The sequence below is a fragment of the Anabrus simplex genome, chromosome 2, assembly GCF_040414725.1.
Source record: "Anabrus simplex isolate iqAnaSimp1 chromosome 2, ASM4041472v1, whole genome shotgun sequence".
NCBI classification, from domain to species: domain Eukaryota; kingdom Metazoa; phylum Arthropoda; class Insecta; order Orthoptera; family Tettigoniidae; genus Anabrus; species Anabrus simplex.
In genome coordinates, this window is record NC_090266.1 from 611,472,826 (window position 1) to 611,499,683 (window position 26,858).

At 38.6% G+C, this 26,858-nt stretch overlaps 1 protein-coding gene across 1 annotated transcript in view; it reads right to left on the bottom strand.

Annotated features, from left to right (window-relative positions):
* lt (vacuolar protein sorting-associated protein light) overlaps positions 1-26,858 on the bottom strand; it is a 343,814-nt gene that overhangs the window by 88,771 nt on the left and 228,185 nt on the right. The window contains exons 13-15 of the mRNA XM_067139250.2: positions 21,080-21,275; positions 13,330-13,470; positions 10,172-10,308 (exon numbers count right to left, since the gene is read on the bottom strand). Of these exons, the coding sequence (XP_066995351.1) occupies positions 10,172-10,308; positions 13,330-13,470; positions 21,080-21,275 (474 nt within the window). The remainder of the gene's footprint in view (positions 1-10,171; positions 10,309-13,329; positions 13,471-21,079; positions 21,276-26,858) is intronic.

Below are 26,858 nucleotides of genomic sequence, written 5' to 3' on the forward strand. Positions count from 1 at the left end.
CAGCTATGCCGTATGTCCACATTATGTTAGCATTACCAGGGCCATTCACCGGGTTCACATAATCATTTCGGGTGTACTCGGGATAAGTGGCTCAGACGTTAAGGAAATGGCCTTCTAACCCCCAAGTTGGCAGGTTCCACCCTGGCTCAGTCGGGTGGTATTTGAAGGTGTTCAAATATGTCAGCCTTATAACGTGCTCCAAATTTTTCAACTATTCTACGTGATTCTACGTCTGCTACGCTTGACATGCTGCTACTAACCTGTGTGTGTGTGCTCTCTTCGCCTGTCCAGTTTGTACTGTTCGTGCTGCCTACCCTCCCTCCTTTCTTCCCCTACCGCCACGCTGTGCAATGTGTACCGTCTGCTCTCGTCTTTTCTGGACGTTTCCATCGGAATATAAATAAGGCCTGCTCTCGGCTTGATCGGCGAGTTGGATGAAGACGACGACTTGTGTGGAGGGAGGACTTTATTTTACTTACGCTAGCGGCTGGTCCGTGTGCAATGTTTCTTTTTAAATGGTGCTTAATGTTCATGATTGAAGCTCAAGGACTGCTGGACGGGTGAGCGAACTTAAAATCTATTTTCCCTTGCCATACTTCACTTTCTTTTTAATGCTGCACTTCCTGATTTCATCATGCCGTACTGGCTACTAATGACTGTTCACGCAAATAATATCGCTAGTCTGAGCTGTTGACAGTGGTGTTTTTCTTGCAGCTGCATTACGACCTCTTTTCAAAATTTGACTTTCAATTACGTCAAGTGATTACTGTGATATGAACCACTGGATTCCAATAGACTTGGTGAACGAACGCAAGAATAGGACTAATTGTAATTTTATTAACGCCTAGCTTCTGTTTGAAAATTTGAATTCCATCAATGCTTGTAGGTTCTATTTTTCCTAATCCCTGTTGCCAGCCTTTGGTACTGTTCTCTTTCACGTCCTTCCCTTTTTCCCCACGTTCCTGTCCCGGGTATTATCTTTTCTTCTACTTTTGCTATTGTACAGTGGCCTAATGTCTTTCAAAACTTTCTTAAAATTTTCGTATTAATGGGTAATATCTGTTTACCGTTTTGTAGGATACTCCCAATGTAAACTATTGTAAAATTCATCTTGCCTCGAGTCTAACTGTTTTCTTTAAATTGAAATTAGTGTTGTTAAATGGTCGTCCCATATGTTTTTTGGAAATCAGAAGTATCTAATCTTTAAAATATTGTTGGATTCTTTATTATCTGTTTAACTTTCTTTGGCTTGTAAAAATCCTTCTTGGTGTTTGTGGTAATATATTATTGTTATGAAAAAACTGTTCCTTCTTTTTCCCTGATTTTTACCACGCGCTTTTCCATGTCCTTTAATTATCTGTACTTACCTCGGGTTCCTCTGAAAAAATGGACACAGTAAAATGCTTCCCTATGCGCTCTGCTGAAATCCTTCACTTTGAAAATTGAAATCTGAGCACTTGTGAATGTATGGATTTTTCTGGAGAGTTGTAAATCTTTTTCGTGGCATACCATCACTTGTATAGATTGGTGTTTATGTTACTGCGTTAGTCGGACTAGTGTCCAAGTTCATGACTTAGTTATATTCTTCTATGATCGTGTTTGTTTTGTTGGTATTTTGACTTACCATTTTCACTCTGGTGTATTGCGAGATCATATTCTGAATGTACATACTTTACCCAAAATACGACATACATACCCATACCCAAGCTATCCCAAATAAAATGCCACAGCCTTGTGTGGATAGATTTACTGGCATGTAAAAGAACTCTTGCGGGACTGAATTCCGGCACCCCAGAGTCTCCGAAAACCGTGAAAATGTAGTTTGTGAGATGTAAAGCCAATAACATTATTATTTCTGGTGTACTTCCCTTTCATTGGCTGCTGAATATAAGAAATTGTCCACCACTTCAAAACTAAAGCAAGAAATTATGTTTCATAGTTCTCATGAGAGCAAATAAATTGAGGAATTTTTCAGCCTAATTTATGTTGAAACATTCAAAATGATGCCATAAATATAATTTTAATGGTTATCCAGCGAAGTGAAATGTGCGAGAGAACATTATGTTAATAATTGAAATTCCTAAATAATCAGCTTCTTGTTCTTTTTTCTAGAAGAATATATGTGATTCTAGTTGATTATATGTGGTGCGTACTTCTTGACAAAGCGTTTTCATACGTGAAAACAGAGATTTTCCCTATGATGTTACATTTATCGTGTTAAATTACTGCCGTTTGTATAATATGTACGATATATTTTCGTTTTAGCTAATACCAGCAGTTCGGCAAATTCAGCCGCCATGTTATTTCTATATTACGGTCTGAGGATTGGAGTCGGTTTTGAATGAACAATCATCGCTATGTCGCACACGATAAATAACTAAGCCTAACCTAAATGAACTACATCCAACTACAGTATATCTAATATTTCACTTACATCATCATCATCATCAACAACATCAATGTCCCACTCCAGTTGTCCGGGTGTGGTTAAAATGCTACCTCAGACTACAGGGGTAACACCAAACAAGGCACAAACACAGTTAAAAGGGGAAGGTAAGAGTACAATACACAATATAAGAAACACTACACACTCGGAAAAACAGTAGCTAGCATTACGCGGATCTCCAACAAAACATGTACGTAAATATCAGTAGGGCCAACTAGTGAACAACAAAGCGGGAAGATGAAAAGGCTGGGAACCTACCAAAGGCATGGACATGGCTTAGATAGCGGATTCCGAAATAAATCACCGTGATCCTTAGATTTGAACAGGCCTCCTCCACCCCTTTCTGTCCTTCCACTTTTCCTGCTCCATTACTTCTGCCACATCAAATCCGCTTCTGTAATGTCCTTCCAAATCCGATCCCTCCACCTTCTTCTCTTTCTCTGTCTTCCAACTGGTCTCTTTCCCGTAACTTCACTTTCCAGTTCCCTTATTGCTAACCGTTCCTTTCCCATTCTTTTTACATGTCCGAACCATCTCAGTCTTGCTTTCTGTATCTTTTGTACCAACGGTTCTATATTTAGCTCTTCTCTGATTTTAATATTTTGGATTCTATCCCCTCTTGTCTCTTTAACCGATGTTCTTAAAAATGTCATTTCTACTGCGTTTCTAGTCCATGTGTTACAATTGGTATATAAAATACTGTTTATATAATGTTAATTTTGTTCTCTTGGGTACTCTGTCACCCCATAAAAGCTCTCTGACTTGATGATAAAATGCTGTAACTTTACTTAGTCTGTTAATTTCAGGGTTGATTTCATTACTGCCATTAATAATGCTACCCTGATATGTAAAATGTTCTACATTCTCTAACCGTACTCCGTCTACATACACTTGGCTTCTCTTTTTCTCTTTTCTACAGTGCATGACTACAGTTTTCTTTTAACTAATTACCATTCCAAACTCATTCAGATTTTCATTCCAAATATCCAGTCTCCTTTGTAGTTCCTTTTCTCCCTTTCCCCAAATCACCACATCATCTGCAAATACCAAAGCATTCAGTTCATCACTACTGATACTCTGTTTTACAAATTTTATGATTTAATCCATCAATATAATAAACAATAATGGCGACAGTACATTTCCTTGCTTGAAACCTTTTTTCGTATAAAATGTTTCAGAGTCACTACTCCCCATTTGTACACTGCTTTTACTCTCATGACACAATATTTTCATGTTGTTAATTAATGATTTTGGTACATTCCATTTCCGTAGGCATTCCCATACATGTTTTCTCTTAATCGTATCATAACTTACTTACTTACTGGTCGGCGCTACAGTCCTTGTAGGTCCTTGGCCTCCTTTATCACCTGCCTCCATTCATCTCAGTCCTCAGCTTTTCTTCTCCGACGTTTAACTCCTAACTTTCTAAGGTCATCCTCAACATCATCAATCCATCTTTTCCTGGGTCTTTCTCTCCTCCTCCTTCCATCAAGTTTCCCTATAAACACCTTTTTAACGGTGCTGGTTTCTGCCATTCTCTGAACATGACCGGCCCACCTAATTCTTCCCTGCTTAATTTTAGTAACAATATCTGGCTGGCCAAACAGTTCTTGCAGCTCTACAATTGTCCTTATTCTCCACCCATCCTGCTCTCTTACTGCACCGAATATCTTCCTTTCCCACCGTAACAGCCACTGTTCTTCTCTGGAGGTCATCGCCCAGCATTCTGATCCATACATAACTATTGGTCTTAGTACTGTTGTGTATATTTTAATTTTTGTATTTCTGCTGACATTCCTGGATTTAAACATATTTTGCAAGGCGTAAAAGCATCGGTTTCCACTTGTTATCCTCTCCTGTATTTCCACGGAGGTTTTATTGTCCTCTGTTATTATAGAGCCTAGATATTTGAAAGATGTGACTCTTTGATATTCCTTCCCATTTAATCTTACTGGGATCCTTCCTCTTACTCCCTCTGTATCTCCCATCTTCATATATTTTGTTTTGTTTATATTCACTTCTAGTCCTAGGTCCCGTGCTTTCTCTTCTAATACTGAGTAGCTCTCTTCAAGAGCTCTTTCATTTCTTGCAATTATTGCTACATCATCAGCATATGCTATCACTTTTACTAATCTGTTCAAAATGGTTCCCCCTGGGTTGATGGGCAATTGACAGATTACTTTTTCCAATGCTAGGTTAAAAAGCAGTGTGGAAAGTACATCTCCCTGTCTTAGTCCTCTCTCCACTAAAAACTCCTCTGACAGATTTTGTTCCACTCTCACCTTACATACTGTTGTTTTCAAAGTCATTTCTGTTAATCTAATCAATTTCCTTGGGATTCCAAATTCTTTCATAATCTTGTAAATTTTACTCCTATCTAGACTGTCATATGCCTGTTTAAAATACACATACAGCTGATGTAGCTGTTTGTCATATTCATAAAATTTCTCTAGCACTTGTCGTAATATAAATATCTGATCCAGAGTAGAGCGATGTTTTCTAAAACCCGCTTGGTAATCCCCTAATATTCTTTCCATCCATAATTCCAATCTTAAGGCTAGTACCTTACCAAAAACCTTGTACGTTCCATCCAGCAAGGTGATCCCTCGATAGTTTCCACATACTGCCTTATCTCCCTTTTTATGTATTGGGTAAATTATACCCAATGTCCAATCCTTGGGTATTTCCTCCTTTGTCCAAACCTCCTTAATCAATTCATAAACAGCCTTTTCTATTCCCTCTCCCCCATATTTCAACAGCTCTGACTCCATTCCATCTTCACCTGGGGCTCTATTATTCTTTAATGCATTAATTGCAGCTTTGACCTCTTCTAAGTCTGGCTGTTTTACTGATTCCTCTTCCAATTCTCTTTCTTCCCCATCAACATTTATATTTTCCTCCTCTCTATCATCTTCATTATTTCCACTGAGTAACTCAAAAAAATACTCCTGCCATCTTCCAAGCTCTTTGCTTTTATCACCCAGAAGGTTTCCATCTTTTTCCTTGAAGAAAAGATCTCTTGGTTGAAATCCTCTCTTAAGGTCTTTTATTCTTTATAGAACTTTCGTACCTCGTTTCTATCCTTCATTTCATCCAGTTCTTCGATTCTCTTTCTTTCAAAAGCTCTTTTCTTATATCTACATATTTTATCTGCTCTTCTTCGTTTCTCTCTATACTCTTCTACTGTTTGTCTTGTTCTCCTTTGAAGCATTCTGTTCCTAGCATCATTCCTCTCTTGGATTAATGTTGAACATTCCTCATCAAACCATTCTGCTCTCTTTACCAATTTCTTCTTTCCCAGGGTACTATCTGCCACTTCACTGATAGTTGTTTTCAGTAACTCCCATTTATCTTCCACTTCTCCTTTCTCCCATAATTCCCTTTTTATTTCCAAAGATTCAGCCATTTTCTTTTTGTATTTCTCTTGCAATTCCTCATTTTTTAGACCTTCAATATTGTGCTTTGCCTTTCTTGTTACTTTTTCTGTTCTTGCCAAATCTATTTTTTGTCTGTACTTGACTCTAACAAGATAGTGGTCTGTACCTGCATCAGCACATCTGCAGCTTCTAACATCCATAATATCTGATGCATGTCGACTGTCTATGATAACATGGTCTATATGATTTCTTGTCACACCATCTGGTGAAATCCAGGTCTCCTTGTGAATGTTTTTCCTAGGATGCCAAGTACTTTTAATTATCATCTGCTTTCCACTCACAAAATCAATCAATCTCAATCCGTTATCATTACTTACTTCATGCAGGCTTTCTTTGCCTACTAAGTGTTTGTACACCTCTTCTCTTCCAATTTTTGCATTTAAATCTCCAAGGATAATTTTCACATCATGCCTTTGAACTTTATTAATTTCTTCCTCCAATTTAGTATAAAATGCATCTTTCTTCTCATCTTCTGCCTCCTCAGTAGGGGCGTACACACAAAACACAGTTACGTTGAAGAATTTTGCCCTAATTCTCACAGAGCACATCCTATCATTGATTGGAGTAAAGTTGATCACGCTTTGCTTTACCGACTTATGTATGAGGAATCCTGTGCCATTACTGCCTGCTTTTTCTCCATTGTACATCAAGATATGTTGTCCAGACATCATCATCCCTTGCCCTTTCCATCTCAGTTCCTGTAGAGCTGCTATTTTCACGCCATACTTATCCATTTCATTCCTTAATTCTTTCAACTTGCCAGGTCTCTTCAATGTCTTAACATTCCACGTTGCTAATATAATATCCTTTTTCCTTCTCTTTAGCCGTTTTTCTCGCCGGTTCGTCACCAAGTTTTCCAGTCCTGCTTTATTCATTCTTAAGGTATCCGTAACAGTTGCTTTTTACGAGGTAGGGGAGTTAACCCTACGCTCAACCCCCAACCTGGAGGACCAGGGTATCACTCTTAGTCTGGATCATCACCTTAGACCTGTCCGGCTTGGGTGGCCCTACCAGGAGCAGATGCTCCCGCTGGCATAGCTCTAAGGATCATTTGACCACGCAAGCCTCCAATAAACACCCGGCAAAATATATTTTGCCTTCGTCAGGGTGGTGATACCTTCGGGAGGAACCGTATCATAAGCTTTTTCCAAATCTAAAAATACAAAGATGATTTCCTTGTTCCTTTCCAGATGTTTTTCCATTATCGTTCGCACTGTAAATATCAAGTCTATTGTTGATCTATTTGGTCTAAAACCATATTGTTCTTCCTCTAACTGTGTTTCTATTATATCAGTCCTTTTGTCTATGACTTTCTCCATTATTTTTAGCCCATTTCCTTTCTTGAAAAATGGTACAATGCTTCCTTGTTGCCAATCTTCAGGTATCCTTTTGTCCTTCCATATGGCATTGAGGGCTCAGTATAGCCACTGTAGTTCACTGCTTCCTGCTGCCGTACTTATATCTGCATTGAATTCGTCTTTTCCACTTGCTTTTCCGTTGGTCATTGCTTTCACTGCCCCTTCAAGCTCCAACCATGTTATCGGGTTCTCTTCTTTTCCCCATCTGTTGTTTCCATTTTTTATCTCCTTCTTCCTCCAAGCAGTCATCCTCATTATAAAGATTTTCAAAATATTTTGCCATCACCTTCTGAAGAACCTTTTCATCATGTACTATGGATCCATCTTCTCTCTCTAATGACTTGATTTTTTCTTGATTTATTCTTTTCGATTTTATTACTCTGTATAATAGTTTCTGATTTCCTCAACTACCTTGCTCAATTTTGTTTCTAAACTCTCCCCAGCATTTCTCCTTTTGTTCCTTGATACTACTCTTTATTTGTAGTTTCAATCTTTTGTATTCCACATGTAACCTTTCTATCTTATTCTCATCCCTCTGATACATTTTTTTGCTTTTCCTTATCCATTTCTTTCTTCACCTTGTCCCTTTCTTTTTTATTTTTTTTATTTTGTCTGTCCACCACCGTGTCTCCTTTCCCTTAACCTTTGATTTTGTTTTTCCTCATACCTCAATTGCTGCTTTCAATATGCATAAAATATGCACCTAATTACCTAAGAAAACTATTTAATTAATGAACTAGCAAGTAAACTAAATATAATGTATATGATAATGGTTAATTTCACTATATAATCAGTATTAAAAAAAAAAAAAACAGAGAGAAATATTTGCATGTTTGCCGCCAACTGCGATGCAAACAGGACATTGAACTCCGGTGAGCAAGATTTAAACTCGAAGAATATCGATAAATATGGATAGTCAGCAGTTCCCGCGGAGTATAACGTGAGTTAAAACTGTGCTGTTCTTATTCTGTGCGAAATGCTGCCTTATGGCATGCAAATAAGGAAATAATAACAATAAAGGCCGATAACGATGGATCATTACCATGACAGTTTTCGCCGGAACCATGGGTACCGATAGATCGTTGCCTTGACTAGAGGAAACTTAACCTCAACTTCGGTTATTTTTAAGGAGTTTCTCCTGGTCATTGTATTTTTTTAAAATTTAAATTTTAAAACTTTTAATAAGTCTATCCTCAAGATATTTAATGTACATATTTCTCTAACATTTTCAAGAAAGAAGATCCCTTACAACAGATTTTATCTCAAGCTTGAACATTGACTTCTTGAGTGTTTTGGCTCAATGTGAAGGAACATTTTATCTCATCATCATCATCATCATCATCATCATCATCATCATCATCATCATCATCATCGTAAGTGTTTTTATTTTTTGTGCCGATTTTTGTACCCTTTATTTAGCTGAAGATGTTCTGCATTTGGAATGAAACACGTACGTTTTTTAAATAATGTAACTAGATTTTAGGCTGGAAGATGTTTTATAATTACATAGACTAGCAGTAAAAAACAAATAAGTATTGGACGGTGGGATTCTTCCTTCAAACTAACCTTAGTTGATTTACGTGATGCATTCTTCTTTCTTCTTCTTTCTCTACCGCTTTTCCTACATCTGTGAGGTCGCAGATGCCAACTGAGTCGCACATGTGAATTTAGCCCTATTTTACTGCCGGATGTCCTTTCTGACGCCAACCCTATATGGAGGAAGGTAATCGCTATTGTATGCTTCTGTGGTGGTTGATAGTGTAGTGTGTTTCTGTATATGAAGAGGAAAGTGTTGGGGCAAACACAAACACCCAGTCCCCGGGCCAGAAAAATTAATCATAGGGGATTAAAATCCCCGACCCAGCTGGGAATTGAACCCGAGACCCTCTGAACCGAAGGCCTCAATGCTGACCATTCAGCCAATGAGTTGGACTACTTGATGCAATAACAATTAAAAGTATTTCAACTTATTTAAAAATGTTACCAGAAGAGATGGTTTAACTTGTTCGGAATGGAGGGAGATGTTGAAGATGACCGCGATGGTTGCACCAGTACGTACTCTGCCGGGACGTTCTACCAGCACAGGCCACTGCAGACACTGCAGTGAGTATGAAACCTTACCACATGTGCTGGGGAGTTGCCCTCAAGGAGAACTGCTTAGGATCAAACGCCATAACATCATCAGAAACCTGATTGCTAATGCTCTTCATTTCAAAAATCTAGAAGTGTACGAAGAAGTCCACTGCCTTGCCGAAGGAGGCAGCACTCGCAGGATTGATATTATAGCGATTGACAGACGGAGGAACGAAGCAGAAGTTATTGATCCTACGGTACGCTTTGAATCTTCAGCCTCTCAGCCGACTGACGTAGACAATGAGAAAAAGGATATCTATAATCCAACCATCCCTTTCTTTCTTGAGTCGTATAACCTTAAAAATATTACGGTGACTGGACTTTTCTTTGGCGCGAGGGGAACAATTCCCAAATCTTTCGCCACATGGCGACAAAAATATAAACTAGCGAGAAGCCTACAAGATGAGATAGTCGTCTCACTCATCAAATACTTTGTTTTGATTCTTCATCACCATATATATGGAGTTCATGCCATTTAACATGGTTAATTGTAACCTATCATTTTTTTAAACATTAATCTTTTTTATCTTCCCTCAAAATTGTTACTGTGTATTATTCTGTGTCTTATGGCAAATCTAGGGTGTCCTGGATCAGACTAAATAAATAAAATAAACCACTTAACACCTGTCTTGTTTTTCATTGCTCATTTTCTACCACCTTTTAAGTATTTTCCCACTGAAAATTAAGCATTTTATTCACCGCTGTCTGAGGTATCTTGGGTGTCATGAATCGCCAAAGTCAGTTTAGATTACATAAATTATGTAATATATAAAATAAATAATATTTAATGGAATTACCTGTAAATTATAATCTTGCATCATCTTGACTAGCGAGTTCTGCAATCCTTCAATTCTAAGACCGCTTTTAATTCTCTGCACAAGAATACGAGGATCAATATATGTACCTATCTTTTGCAACAGGAATGTGATGAATTCTGTAAAAGAGAATAATTTAGAATCAAATTAAAAAGGTAATTTCTTTCAGAAACACAGAAACATGCCAATGAGGGAGAAAAGAATAAAAAGTCAGTTTCCTGTATATTCTATTAGAATCTTTCTAAAATGTAATCCAGAGTAAGTCAACTGTAAGATACTTTCTGAAGCACACTATTGGTGCTTCATGGTAGGATTCCTTAATACACTGACTGACAGAGCAAATGCAACACCAAGAAGGAGTGGTCAGAACTTTATGCCAATTGCAGGGTAGACTGACGTCACTGAGGTATGCTCATGATGTGAAATGCGCCGCTGTGCTGCGCACGTAGCGAACGATAAATGGGACACGGCGTTGGCGAATGGCCCACTTCGTACCGTGATTTCTCAGCCGACAGTCATTGTAGAACGTGTTGTCGTGTGCCACAGGACACGTGTATAGCTAAGAATGCCAGGCCGCCGTCAACGGAGGCATTTCCAGCAGACAGACGACTTTACGAGGGGTATGGTGATCGGGCTGAGAAGGGCAGGTTGGTCGCTTCGTCAAATCGCAGCCGATACCCATAGGGATGTGTCCACGGTGCAGCGCCTGTGGCAAAGATGGTTGGCGCAGGGACATGTGGCACGTGCGAGGGGTCCAGGCGCAGCCCGAGTGACGTCAGCACGCGAGGATCGGCGCATCCGCCGCCAAGCGGTGGCAGCCCCGCATGCCACGTCAACCGCCATTCTTCAGCATGTGCAAGACAATGGGTATCGGCTGCGATATCACTGTTCTATCACTGTTTAACAAATGTGTTCTGATATGATAAAAATGAAGGTTCTTGGAAAACATGCAAAGAGGAATGCTGAGAGCTCTTTAGTGTTAATTTAAATTAGAAATTAGGAAGAATATCTATGGAAGAAACTGAAAAAGTGGGCAACACCATCATGGTACTAATGTGCTGTGGTGTCAAGAAACTATATTCACTCACAAATAAAATGCCATCCAACCCTGCTCTATTTTTTGAAGATTCAGAAAAAAATTCACTCATATATCGGACCCTTATAAAAAAAAAAAACTTTAGGCCTACTGTCCCTTTATTTTGCTATGCAGGTCTACTATTGAGTAACTTTTATTGAGCACTATTTGGAAGGAAAGCCTGCATGCAATTTGCAAATTTCAATAGCCCATGTAATCCGCATTAATTACCACAAGATATTGTGATAGTACTTTATTGCTGTTACCGTACTAAGTACATGACAGTAGGCTAACATTTTTATACTACGATATAACAAGCTGTATTCATTGATGCCTGCTGAAAGGACGAGTCAGAGAATACTTGCTAGTAGAAAAAGCTCTCTCCCCCACCCAAAAAGGCGTATTCCTATCTGGCGATTTGACACTATCCCATTCACTGCTGTCTCTGTCGCAACACTTACCAGGTAGCCCAGTTGTCACCAGCAGCAATCATTTGGATTGTGTTGGAGCAAACTCGTCTTGATAAACTCCATCTATATTAGCAATCACCATAGAAATGGTGAATACATTTCTCCGAATAGGACTGATGATAGGAAAGGCATCTGGGATGTGAAACTGGGCATAATGCACATTAGTGCCGAGCCCAGATTTTTGGGAAAAGGCCAGGAAATAATTAAATATGAAAGTGTCAGTTTGTTATTGATATCATTTTTGTAAGGACAAAATTAAATTGCACTGTAACTACTGAAACAACTTACTCTCCAGCTACAATTCAGTTGACAACTAAGTATTTACCAAGGTTTTCTGGTACAAATAAATTAAGGTCTCTTTTCAGGCACGATATTTCAAAATTGAGAAAATGTCTTCTCAGTCTCATAGGATGTGATCGGGCTATATTGCTGGCCAACCGACAAGAATTTTTCTCTCTTACAATTCGCTTTATGTTCCACCGACACAGATGGGTCTTTTTTACAATTTGTTTTACATCGCACCCACACAGATAGGTCTTATGGCGACGATGGGATAGGAAAGGCTTAGAAGTGGGAATGAAGCGCCCGTGGCCTTAAGGTACAGCCCCAGCATTTGCCTGGTGTGAAAATGGGAAACCACAGAAAACCATCTTCAGGCCTACCAACGGTGGGGGCTTGAACCTCCTTTGTCCTGGATGCGAGTTCACAGCCACGCGCACCTAACCGCATTGCCAACGAGTGTATGTGGGGCTTGCCCTTTCTCCATCTACCACCCCTAAATTGTACATGTATAAATAAATAAATAAATAAATAAATAAATAAATAAATAAATAAATAAATAAATAATTAAATAATTAAATAATTAAATAATTAAATAAATAAATAAATAAATAAATAAATAAATAAATAAATAAATAAATAAATAAATAAATAAATAATAACCCACTATCTCCTGAATGTGAGTTCACAGCCATGCAACCATAACCGCACCGCCCACTCGCTCAGTACAGACAGGTCTGATGGCAATGATGGGATAGGCAAGGCTTAGGAGTGGGAAGCGGCCATGGCCTTAATTAAGGTACAGCTCCAGCATTTGCCTGGTGTGAAAATGGGAAACCACGGAAAACCATCTTCAGGGCTGCCCACAGTGGAGCTTGAAACCACTATCTCCTGAATGCAAGCTAACAGCTGCGCGACCCTAACTGCACGTCCAACTCACTTGGTATCCAAGAAGAAATATCAAAGCAGAAAATAAAATAATTTAAAAGTAAAATACGAAGTTATGTTTCTGGTACTCAAATAGGCATTTATCACAAAATAAGCACCCAAGTTTAAAACAGGCACTTACAAGAAATAACAAATTCCTTTTATTTGTCTTAATTTGACATAAAATTAATTTCTAACTTTCCTGCGCATGTTTAGCAGTTACGGGAACAAATACACATTTTAGGAAATATTAGGAATTTTCAAAAAATATTTAATTTCACTACTGACGGACTTCACACATACATTCAACCTTAAGCAGCAATATTTCAATTTATAATTAATATGATAAATGTTCATACAATACCATACTGGATATCAAGTCATTTTACCTGGTTTGTCTAACGAGTGTTTTATGAGGTCCTGCCAAAGTTCCATGTCATCATGCTCCTTGCAGAAATTGATAGCATGATCAATATCTCCCAGTTGTTGTATGATAAGTACAAGAGCTTCCTTAGTGTTACCAATGCGACCTACAAAACAAGAACACAGTCCCCTCAATAACTCAGTAAAGAAACAAATGCATTATGAAATCATACAAAGAACATTTAAACAGTACAGGTCACATGCTAACGAAGCACATTTCAAGTAACTGAACTCCTCTTACAAGTATTACTGTTCTTATTTTGTTATAATAAATTACTGCAATTTTTTTTACTGTACTATGTTATTTATTCTGGAACAAAATATTAAGATTTACAATCTAAAGTGTGTTACTAAAGCAAATTAAATCTAATCCCAGTATGGTCACCACAGGAATAATCTCTCATGCCTGGATATTTCTCTCCATGCAGGTATTGCATTCCATGAAGAAAATGCTTGAGCCTTCAATGCAGCAAGAACTGAAGACGTTACTCCCTCCTACTTTGGAAGAGAAATAATTTAGGAAAATATTTCTCATCTTAATCAGGGAGGAAGGGTTATTTTCCCAAAAATTATGATGCTTACATCTGAGACATCATACACAAGCAATTTTGGAGAAGACTCTCCCATGGTTATAAGTAAGAGGCTCAGATGATTATCTGCTTAACATTTTTTTTGTAACTATGTTTCCTTTATTTACATATTTTTGCCGTTTTTATAAATAAATATATATTCTGGCATATTTCCTAGTAAGTACATATTACCTATATTCGGCAGTATGTTCTACTTCTTGTATATGCCCTGTCTGCATTTTTGATCCTTGGCAATGCTAGCAAATGGCTTCTGTTTTTCCATCATTACACCCTTGTCTCTGTATTCTATTTCAAGACAGGCCTTCCCCGGTCATTACGAACAGCAGGGGGTTGGAGCTGTCAAGTCTCATTAAGCATCCTTCACCCCTTTACTTCCATAACCTATAAGGAAATTTTACCTGAAATTACTTTAAGCCTTTTTGTGCGGGAGTTTGGAAACACTTTCAAACCTGAAGGAACTGTATAATTTTGCAACGTTTGTGAGAAACCTGTAGCTGCAGACATGTATTTGCAAGTTAAGCAACATACTGTGACAGCAAAACATGTGAAACATGTATCATTAAAGAAGCCGACACAATGTTTGCATCTTGAAATTCAAAATGTGAGATCTTTTACAGCAAAATGCCAGTTCCCACAAGTCATTTGTCAAGCATTTCTTGCAGCTGATATACCACTTAAACTGCATCATCCAGTGGTATATGAAATGTTACAGAAATACATCCAACTTCCTCTATCTGATAAGGCAACACTGCACAAATACTATTTACCAGAACTTTACAGTACCCAGTACGGATTACAATGGACGAGACGACTGATGCTACTGGCCATTACATAGTTAACGTCATAGTCGGTGTGTTAAAATGCTATCCATCACAGTCATTTTTACTGAGAATGGCTCATCTTGAGAAAACCAACAGTCATAAAATAGCTAAAGATTTTAATGATGCCGTGGTGCTTCTGTGGCCTGATGGCATCTGATATCATGAGGTTCATCCATTAATTACAGATGCTGCACCTTATATGGTTAAAACATGCCAAGGATTGAAAATTCTGTATAGCAAGATGATTCATTTAAGTTGTTTAGTGGATAGTATGAACTGTGTTGCTGAAGCAGTAAGGAGTATTTTTCCAAATAAGAACAGAGTGAAATAGCATCCAAGAGGAATGCGTTCATTACAGCACCCAGTCATGCGAGTTTATTCAAAAAAATGAGCCGCCTAATAACTACAACCTATGCAGCCAGTGCGCACCAGGAGTGGGTACTTGACTGGATGCAGCATGCTATTGTGCAGACGATTTGGAACTTAAAATATCAGTCCTCAAAGCTAAAGAAAGATGATAATGTGTGCATTAGTGAGTCTTTAGAAGCTGTGTGTGTAAGGAGACTTGGTATACATTAAATCTAACTTTGCTTTCCTAAGTTCAATAATCACAAAACTTCAAAAGAAAGATGTACCACTTTTGTCAGCTCTGCAGGGCATTTTTTAGTCTGTGAGAAGTTTGAGAATTCTCCTAGAAAATCGAGGAATTAAGTTTTGGTGAAATTAAGGAACATCTTATAAAAGACTGAGGGGTAAAATAAACTTGTGCAAATAAGTAGTGTCCTTAGCAGCAATGGAGATCTGTAGCCCAACGAAGAAGATAATAATGTTATTGTTTTTACATCCCACTAACTACTTTGATGGTTTTCGGAGGTGCCAGAATTTTATCCCGCAGGAGTTCTTTTACATTCCAGTAAATCTATTGACACAAGGTTGATGTATTTGAGCACTGGTCTGAGCCAGGATCGAACCTGCCATGTTGGGGTCAGAAGGCCAGCGTCTTAACCGGCTGAGCCGCTCAGCCCGACTCAACAAAGAAGAATAAGAATTTTCACTGTCAGACATTGTGTTTTTTAATTATGCACCAGTAACTCATCCAATATGGACTGAAGCTTTTTGCGATACAAAACTGTTTTAGCCAAAAATAGAGCTTTCTTTTTGAAAACTTGAAAATGCTTCTTTTTGTACATTGTAATGCAGAAGCGTGGAAAGAAACTTCGACCCGTTTAATGTATTTTTTCTTTTGCATTTGGAATGACAAAAAGGGTGGGTTGTTTCTTTTACATTAAGCATGGCTTCATTTGTGAAATCAAAGCAATTTGCTCTTTCTGTATGTATGTATGTATGTATGTATGTATGTATGTATGTATGTATGTATGTATGTATGTTAGACACAAGCAAAATGCTCCAGCATAAGCAGTTTCGAGTATGGCACTGAGTGGCATAAGAAGTGTTTTTCTTTTGCATTATTTTGATCCAGACATTGACAGTCAGCTAGTGGAATCACTGGTACATTCTCTGTGAATAAGTTACCACTTGGAAATTGAGAAATCCTGGGTATTTTTGTGTGGATAAAAGGTGTTTCTGTGTTCAACTGTCTAACTGTGCGCGTTTGTGTAGGCGTGGTGGGGGCGAAATTTAATTTATTCCTTATGTCAATTGAGCAATTTAGGTACTCTAGTAGCAGTATCAGACAAAAGAATTAGTCCTTTGAAACGTTCTAAAGTGACCTTTTCTCCCACTGTTTGGAATAAAATCTGATAATAGCATGCACATTCTTTCGTATCGCGCATCTGCAGTGAGTATTTGAAAACTGCAGCAATCGCTGACCTGTTAAGCATGAAGTACGTTTGATGGAGCATGTGGAATGGTTTATTCAAGCAACTGGATGTTTCAACTATAGTTTTGAGTAATTGGGGGGGTAAAATTTTAGTACAAATTCAAGAACATATTTTGGAAACTATCATGTATTTTCCACATTTTAAGCAAATAAATAAATAAATATATACTTCTGAAAAGTTAAACACATAGCACAGAGCCCTAGTTATACAAAAAGAAAAGAAGACAAAGTTTTATAAACCTCCGTTCATTGGACAACTAAACTTTCAAAGATATTCTACTTGTTTCATGTAATGAAATGCTGATCCATCTCCAAGACAAAGCATCATTTACCACTAAACACAATGTCAATATGCAATATGCAAAGGAAATTTAAACTAACCCCTTAATGACAGGGTGTTAACGGTACAAATATTTACTGTATTACAATTTGCATTATGTCGCACCGACACAGATAGGTCCTATGGCGACAATAGGAGAGGAAATTACTAAGAGTTGGAAGGAAGTAGCCGTGGCCATAATTAAGGTACAGCCCCAGCATTTGCCTGGTGTGAAAATGGGAAACCATGGAAAACCATTCTCAGGGCTGCCAACAGTGGGGTTCAAACACACCTGCGAGTTCAACGGATGATGAGGAAATTGAAAGAATATCTGAAGAGATGGAAGATTTAATACAATATGTAAAAGGTGACAAGAATTGTGATGAGAGACTGGAATGCAGTGGTAGGCCAAGAGGAGAAGGTAATGCAGTAGGAGAATTTGGATTGGGACAAAGGAATGAAAGAGGAAGTCGGTTTGTTGAATTCTGCACTGATCATAATTTAGTCCTCACTAACACTGTTCAAACACCACAAATGACAGCTGAATACTTGGACGAGACCTGGAGACACTGGAAGGTATCAAATAGACTTCATTATGATTAGGCAGAGATTCAGAAATCAGGTGTTCGGATTACAAAACTTTCCCAGTAGACTTGGACCCTGACAACAAATTGGTGGTCATGAGATGCCATCTTAAGTTGAAGGAATTGAAGAAAGGAAGGAATGCTAGGAGATGGGATCTAGACAAGTTGAAAGAAAAGTGTGTGAGGGATACCATAATTTCGATGAACATGTTGCACAAGGACTTAATGAAAAGGCTGAAGAAAACACAGTAGAGGAAGAATGGACATTCATGACGAATGAGGTCGGTAGGGCTGCTAAAGAAAGTGTAGGATGAAAGAAAATATTAACAAAGAATTAATGGATAACTCAGGAGATACTAGACCTGAGTGACAAATGACAGAAGTACAAGAATGCAAAAAGTAAATGAGGGCAGAAAAGAATACAGGCCGTTGCCATAAGACCCATCTGTGTCGGTGCGACGTAAAGCCACTAGCAAAAAAGAAAGAAAAAAAACAGTACAGGTGATTAAAGAATGAAGTAGATAGAAAGTGCAGGACAGCTAAGGAAAAATGGCTGAAAGAGAAGTTCAAGGATGTTGAAGGTTGTATGATCTTAGGAAAGGTAGATGCTCCATACAGGATAACCAAGAAAACCTTTGGAGAAAGGAAAACTAGGTGTATGAATATTAACAGATCAGATGGAAAACCACTTTTAGGGGAAGAAGACAAGGCAGAACAATGGCAGGAACATATCCAACTGCTGTATCAAGGTAAAGAAGTAGATGATAAGAGTTCTGGAACAAGAAGAGGCTGTTGATACTGATGAAATGGAAGACTGAATTCGACAGAGCTTTGAGAGACCTAAATAGGAACAAAGCACCTGAAATTGATGACATACCATCAGAATTAGTGACTGCCTTAGGAGAAACCAGCATGGCAAGGTTATTCCATCTAGTGTGTAAAATGTATGATATAGGAGAAGTGCCATCCGATTTTCAGCAGAATGTTCGTATACCTATACCCAAAAAAGCAGGTGCTGATAAGTGTCAAAACTACTGCACCATTAGTATAGTACAAAGCGTGTTTTTTAAGTAAGGTCCGTTTTGTTGTAGACACTAGTAGTTCATGCACACATCGCAACGAGTGCGTGCGTCGTGTACCGGCATGCCTCGGGAACGACTGTGCTCAGTTTCAGCTCTGTAGCTAACCTGTACAGTTCTGTTCTGTGCTTTCAAAATGTTTAAGACTATCAACTCGCCCGCCGTGTGTGAGGTTCGGTCAGTGATACGGTTTTAGTCAGCAAGGAACCTGTCTGCTGCAGAAATTCATTGACAGATTTGCGAAGTGTACGGTGATACTGTTACGAGTGAAAGCAAAGTGTATACGTGGGTACGCCAATTCAAAGATGGCCGTGACAACGTCCATGATGAGGACCGCTCCGGTCGCCCTTCTTTGATTACAGATGATTTGGTGGCTTCAGTTGAAGCGAAGATTCGTGAGAACAGGCGTTTCACAATAACAGGTCTCTCAAACAAATTTCCTGACGTGTCGAGATCAGTGCTTTACAACAATGTTTCTGAACACCTAAAGTTTAGGAAACTGTGCTCCCACTGGGTCCCGACATTCCTAACAGAGGACCACAAAAACCAAAGATTTGAGTGTGCGATAAAGTTCTTAACAAAGAAGGTGACGGCTTCTTGAGTCAGATCATAACTGGAGACGAAACATGGGTTTCGCATATCACGCCCCAATCGAAGCAACAGAGCATGGAATGGAGACACACACACTCGCCTGTAAAGGTGAAGGCCAAACAGACTCTGTCCCAGCGCAAAATCATGGCGTCGGTGTTTTGGGATAGGCATGGTGTTTTGTTGGTCGACTTAAACATGCAACGAGGAACCACTATCAATGCAGAAGCATGCTGCCAAACCCTGAGAAAGCTACGCAGAGTGATTCAAAACAAAAGACGTGGCATGCTGACATAGGGAATTGTCCTTCTCCATGACAATGCAAGACCTCACACTGCAGGTCAGACCCACGAATTATTGGACAGTTTTGGCTGGGAAGTTTTAGACCACCCACCCTACAGTCCTGATCTTGCGCTGAGCGATTACCATCTGTTCCTCCACCTCAAACATCACCTCAGTAGCAACCATTACAATGACGACGATGACGTGAAAACTGCAGTGAACTTTTGGTTATCGGAGTAGGCGGCAAGTTTCTATGAAGAGGGTATTTTAAAATTGGTTACGAGGTATGATAAGTGTTTGAACAAACTTGGCAACTATGTCAAAAAGTAGAGTGAAGTATGTACTTTCTGAAAATAACTTTACTTTTTTGAAATAACCTTTCGTTGTGTACTTATTTTCAAACGGACCTTACTTAAAAAACACGCCTCGTATTTCACGCCTGCAAAATGCTAACACGGATTATTTGCAGAGGAATGAGATGGGAGAAGATCAATTTGGCTTCAGAAGAAATGTAGGAACATGTGAAGCAATCCTGACGTTATGTCTTATCTTAGAGGACTGAATTAAGGAGAAGCCCACATACATGGCATTCGTAGATCTAGAAAATGTATTCAAAAATGCTTACGACTGGCTTTAAGTCACACCAACACAGATAGGTCTTATGGCGACGATGGGATAACACAATGACAGGTCAGCACTGGTAGGAGAAATTGAGAGAAAACACAAATGGACAATCTCCACCTTTTTACATGCTGCCATCTCCAGATAAATTGAGTCTCTCCTCAATAATTATAGCTCTTCTACATCCATTTCTTCTCAGCCCCCAACAAGCTTGTTTACGTTTCCCAGTTTCATTACGAAGGCGGGCTTCGACACCCACTGAGGAACCATCTTGACAAATCTTCAGTCTATATGTGGGAAGTGTACGATAAAAAGAAACCCAGATGAACAGAGGAAAAGAGATGAGAGAAGAAGGTAATTGATCTGCCATTGTGTTTAGCCTATTTTGTGTTCCTTTTGATGTTCCTATCTGTTCATGAATGACCTAAAGTGAAAAAATGTGAACTAGTTACTGAGAAAATTGTTTACCTCCTTTTAACACGCTTGATATCCAAGTTCTACATAAAATTGGTAAACAATGGTAAAGTATGTCACCATACTAACCATAAACATGTGATCGATAATCTCTCAATCATAATCAGGTAAAGGTTTTTTCCCTAGTGGTTTTAACGTCGAACTAACACATCAAGTTTTTTAGTGGAGCAAGAACGGGAAAGGTAGCTGCCGTGGACTTAATTAAGGTACAGCCCCAGCATTTGCCTGGTGTGAAAACGGGTAACTACAGAAAACCATCTTCAGGCCTGCAGACAGTGGAATTCGAACCCACCATCTCCTGAATGCAAGCAAACAGCTACGTGACCCTACCCGCAAGGCCAACTCGCTCAGTAATCAGGTAATGGTCAAAAAACATAAATCAACAACTCGCCTGTGTTAGAGGTAATATGAACATGACTAAAGATAGAAAACTGTACTATAAACAGCACTGGATATGAATAGCACTGCAGTATGAAGAACTTGCATAATAAGATGTACAAACAGATTCATATACTCACCAAGAAGATACACCATTTCTGGATACAATGACCTCTCATGGCAGATATTTAATGCATCTTGTATAGGATACTGATCACTACGACGAAGGAACGGCAATAGTTTATTGCGTGCAAAATCAGCATACAGTTTCACCAGTGTTCCATGATACTTTTTACTGGCTTCTTTCATATCTCTTTTATCTAAAGCATCCAAATACTGCAACAAAAATATGGAAGTAAAATCAGAGCTTTGAACGTGACTAAAATTTCAAGGACGAAACCATACAGTGTTCTCTGTTCTTTTGTATGTTTAATCTCTAGCTCACACAAGTTTTGAAAGTCTAGTTTGGGAAGGTACATGCTGTGGTCTTAAGGCACAGAATCAGCATTAGGCTGGTATTAAAAAGCAAAACCATGAAAAACTATCTTCAGGGCAGCCAATGGTGGGGCGCAGATCAGCCATCTTCTGCAATTCAAGCTTAAATCTACATGAGCCATACTTCACAACCAACTAGGTCAGTCATTCCATTTGCGTTTATACTAAAAATGGCAAAGGTTTTCTTTTGTCAAGTATGCAATAAATAAATCGCATGAGAAAAAAGTTTCAGTTAATAATAATTGTGCCATTACTTAGGCTTCTCCCTAAGTTTACAACTGCTGCCACATCTCCGACTGTTATGCTATCTAACAGGAACTGGTCAAAACTCAATATCCATGAAGTTCACTATATTTTAGCAAGATGTCTCTACTGATGGTTTTCTACTGCTACATAGTGTTATGTACTGTGACTAACCTATTGAAAATGTTTATGTTTGGAGGTTTGGTAACCTGATCACTCTTCAGTTGTTTGTTATTTTGAAGTTGTCATCTCTGTCTAAAAATTTTTTACCAATTAGAATCTCCCTTATGAAATTAGATTCCACCAATGGGAAAACACTGTCAGCCAGCCCCTGTATAAGTACTCGGAGTTCCAGAGCTAAGATGTCAATCTGCATCAAATCTGAGTGTTCTGCGTAACCGAAGAGTCCTCCAGCTTGGGAGATGCTGAGGCGGGGGCTGGTGTGAGCTGGCATCAGAAGGTAAACGCAGAATTTTCACCTATGTGAACATTATCTGTGTGTGACAAAAGGGAAGATTTCTGCATTCCCCATTAGCATGTGACAGTTAAGTCAATCTGCATTTCCTAAATTTTGTTTTATTTTCCACTTAAGATGCAGGTTTTCTAGGCAGTCTTAGGACTTAAAAGTAATCAACCCTTAATGGGGAAATGTAAGCACACAAGAGTGTGTAACCTCATTTTCATTCTTCACTTTATCTTCTTGTGACTAGTTTTTGATTTTTCTAAATTTCCCCACCTTTCTTTCGGATTTTAACTTATTTTCTTAGTCAACAAATAGTATGGCTTATCCACTGCGTCATTCGGCCTTATGCCCCCTTAGGTGTTATCTTTTACCTTATTCTAGGAGCGCTTGATTGTTTTTCAGCCTCTGACTTCATTTCTGGTTCTTGGCCTTTTTCATTAACTTTCATTATTTTCCTTGGCCACGTAGAAGATTAACTAATATCTTTGTTCTTCGACTGGGCCTCACTACATTTATTCTTTTCTTTGTTTCTGTAAATATTCCTTGTATTTAGAATATTACATTGTAGCTTCTTTGATGTAGACACCAATAAACCATGTTAAACAAGATGGCGTGTTAAACTGTTCATGTACACAATTCCCCAACAGGCAGTGTAGTATAGGCTTCGGCCCCTGTATACAGTAGAACCTCGATAATTCAAAATGCTGCCTAATTCGAAGATCTCTCGTTCCCGGAAACACGAGGTACGGTTTTGCATGTTATTTAAATTGTTTAATTCGAAATACGGATAATTAGTCATTTGAAGAAGAACGTCGGACCCGGTATCGAAATGCAGACTTTTAATTCAAAATTTCCTTCCATTTTGTTAAAAGTAAAATTTTACGCCATAATTTGAATTTAAAAAATTTCCGTGTCACTATAGAACGTGTCTTCCGGAACGTGCAGGGGTATCTTTCCGAACTTTGACTTTGGTGTGCCTACAGCGGGCTTCCGAGTTGCCAAGTTCTAGTGAAATCGTAGTTCTTTTGTATTCTTGTACTTACTCATTTTACTTTAAGTTTTAGTGTGCAGTTATAAACTTTGAAGTTATAATATTTTATTTATACTGTGTTTTCGTTTATTGTTACGGTATTTTAGTTTAGGGCATGTGCGTTCCTTTTTTGTTTTGCTAGATGGCTAAGAGTCAGTATTCCCCCAAGACACTGAGCAAGAAGATGGAAATTATAAGGGAGGTCGACAAAGGACAAAAAACGAAAACTGAAATAGCTAAAGACTTTGGAATTCCTGTGTCCACGCTTTCAACATTTAAAAAAAATCGTGAGAGCATAGAAGCTCAAGAAATACAGGGTGTAAATACAGCAAAGCGAATGCGCATTCGAGGAGCTAAACACTCTTGATTTGGAAGTGAAATTGATAGTGCGGTTTCGGCATGTTCCAGCGAATAATATCCCTGTTGATGGCGAGATTATTAAGGGGAGGGCGAATGAACTGGCGCTAAAAATGGGGCTGGAGTTTCAGTGTTCAAATGGGTGGCTGCAGCGTTTTAAGGAATGCCACACTATCACGTGAAAGGCATTGTGCGGAGAAGCAGAATCAGTGAACACTAGCGATGCAAACAGTTGCCGAAAAGACGTGGCTCACATAATCAATTCGTATGCCCCGAACAATATCTCCAATGCCAATGAGACTGCATTGTTTTTTAATGCAGAGCCCAAACGGACTTACGGTTTTAAAGGAGAGAGGTGCCATGACAGGAAATCTTACAAGGATATTGTCACAGACCTTCTGTGTTGCAATGCGGACGGAAGCGAGAGATTTCCTCCCTTCGTCATAAGCAAGTTTGAGAACCCACAATGTTTTAAGGGCATTAGGCACTTTCCGTATAAATACAAGGCGTCTAAATATTCCTGGATGACAGGCAAAATTTTTGAGGAGTGGCTGGTATGCCTTGAGCACAAAATGGCATGCCAGGACAGAGAAATACTTCTGTTGTTGGATCAGTGTGCTGTGCACAAACATCATTTAATTTTAAAACATGTGCGTCTTTTTTCTACCGGCCAACGCTAGGAGCTACTTGCAGCCCCTAGATCAAGGTATAAATTTCATCTCTAAAACGTGCCTACAGAAAGCAACTGGCATGTTACTTTCTCCGTGAAACTGCTAGAAATATTCCAGCAGGAGAAATGCAAGTGGAACATGATTGATGCAATGCGGAGTGTGACAGTTGCCTGGGACACTAATCCTTCATCGACAATCAAGAACTGCTTTGTCAAGTGTGGTTTTGGTTCATTAAAGGAAGTAGAAGAAGGATAAGCAGAAGGCAATGAAGATGAATGAGAGGAGTTATGGCAAAAGTCCGATGTCGGCATAACTTTCGCCAAATACATCCCCATAGACCATGCGGGGACTACTTCAGAAGAGCGGGATCCCACCATACTGATCAGTTATGATCACGTGACGCCAGAGGGAGATGCAGCTACAGCGATGTTGAACACGATAAAGATATGGCGCAGGCGGGAACTATTCCGTCGAAAAATGATGTACTTGCCGCTCTAGCAGTGTTGGATTCTGTGATAATTGCAAGTGATGCTGACGATGCTACAATTAAGGCTAAGGCCTATATGGAGCAGTTCGTAGCCAGCATTCATTAAAAAAAATAAAAAATAAAAAAAAAAGACGCAACCTCTCGTACATTTTTTAAAAGGCAATAACCCTAATGTGTGAGAAAAAAATCCCCCACTGGACCATTAAAAATTTGCGAACTTTTCAGGTACTATACAAAGTTATTTATTATTCTTGACATTTTTGTTAAATATGTGCCTGGGTTTTTAAAGTTTGTTTTGTTAGTGTCATGTTTCCAATTGGACAGTCTTGTTGGCTCCCCTGTGCAAGTGCTGTATACTGTACTTAAATTACATTGTGGGTATACAGTAGATTACTCTTTGTCTTTGCATCCTGTTTTATTTTTCCTGGGTGTGAGATTACGTTTGACAATGTATGGCGTTATCCAAGAGCATTATTTGAATAAATGCACCTTGCTGGCTACGTTTCGGAAATTTAATTTTTCCATGGCATTTGACAGGTTTAACTGTGAATCAAGGTGATTGTATGCATTAAAGGATCTTATAATATTTTCTGATGCAGCAAGGGTTGGCATTTCTGAATTTCGAGTCTGCGGCGGTTAATTCAAAATCACGTAAGTCGAAGTTGGATTTTAGCGTCCAAACAAATTTGAATTAACAAGGTTTTGCTGTACTTTCTGGATCTTCCGATCAACTTTTGTAAGATGGCTCCTCTACTACAATGGGGTACAAGTATGATAGCTGTTGAAGCCTTTTCATCTGCAGAAGATGTTCTCTGCTAATAACTTGTGGTGTTTGACATAAAATCATTTCTACTAATGTAATGTAAATTAGAGTCCTTTATGGCCATTATGAACTGTAAATTGTATATTGTGTGCCAGGGTTCAAGACCCTTCCTAGGTGACTTCGTCTAGAAGATACGGCTTCTTCTTTGAACTGAATTATAATCTCTGCTATGGGATCTTTTGGAAAGGCTAGCCAATTATCAAATCTCTGTAAAATTTCAAGACCTGTTGGTCTGGGTTTTCTGAAAGACATGTATGAAAATGGGAGCGTACCTTCCCTAATTGTAAACTGACTATGCTTTCTTGTATTTCTTGTTTATGTTTATCTCCTATTAAATCTTTGCATTTGTTCTTGATTGGATCATCCTATTAGCAAGAGAAATAAATTTTTAGTAGATTTTCTCAACAGAATTTAGACTTAGGTTAATGCTTTGTCCAACCATTCACCCCTCACACTTCTTTCCCTCTCTGGACCATGGAAATGGAAACAGAAATGGAAATAACTGGAACAACAACAGCAACAACAACAACAACAACAACAACAACAATAATAATAATAATAATAATAATAATAATAATAATAATAATAATAATAATAATAGACTGAGTAACATCATTTTGGGGCATTGCAAGAAAATAGGTGTTTCATAGTATTTTTCAGAGCTGTTTATGAACATGGTATCAAATTTTTTATAGGACTCAGTTTTACGTATTTTTTTTTGCTTTTATTAACGTTCACACGTAATAATGTACAGCAATCGATATAATATCTACATTGGAGTAATAAACTGTCAGTTGTGGTAAGATCAATACTTGTTAATGTCTATGTTCACTCAGACACACTGCAACTGTTTTTGTTTCATTTTGCTTTTTTATTATTTTTTTCTATTTGCTTTATGTCATACCGACACAGATAGGTGTTATGGCGACGATGGGACAGGAAAGACCTAGGAATGGGAAGGAAGCGGCTGTGGCCTTAATTAAGGTACAGGCCCAGCATTTGTCTGGTATGAAAATGGGAAACCACAGAAAACCATCTTCAGGGCTGCCTACAGTGGGATTCGAACTCACTATCTCCCAGATGCAAGCTCACAGCAGCGCGCCCCTAACCACACGGCCTACTCGCCCGGTAGTTTCATTTTGAAATGTGCTTTCAATATTTACAAGTGCATTTTAATTCAGTCAACAAATGGCAAATTCCTCAAGATAACAATGTGTAAACAATCCCAACTCCTATTGCTTCATTTGCAGCTCACTGACTTTGAAATCAACAAGGAAAAACATCATCTCATTTGTGAAAAAGGCTCGTCTGGCTTATTTCGATGTCAAGTTAGGAGACAACGGCAAAAGG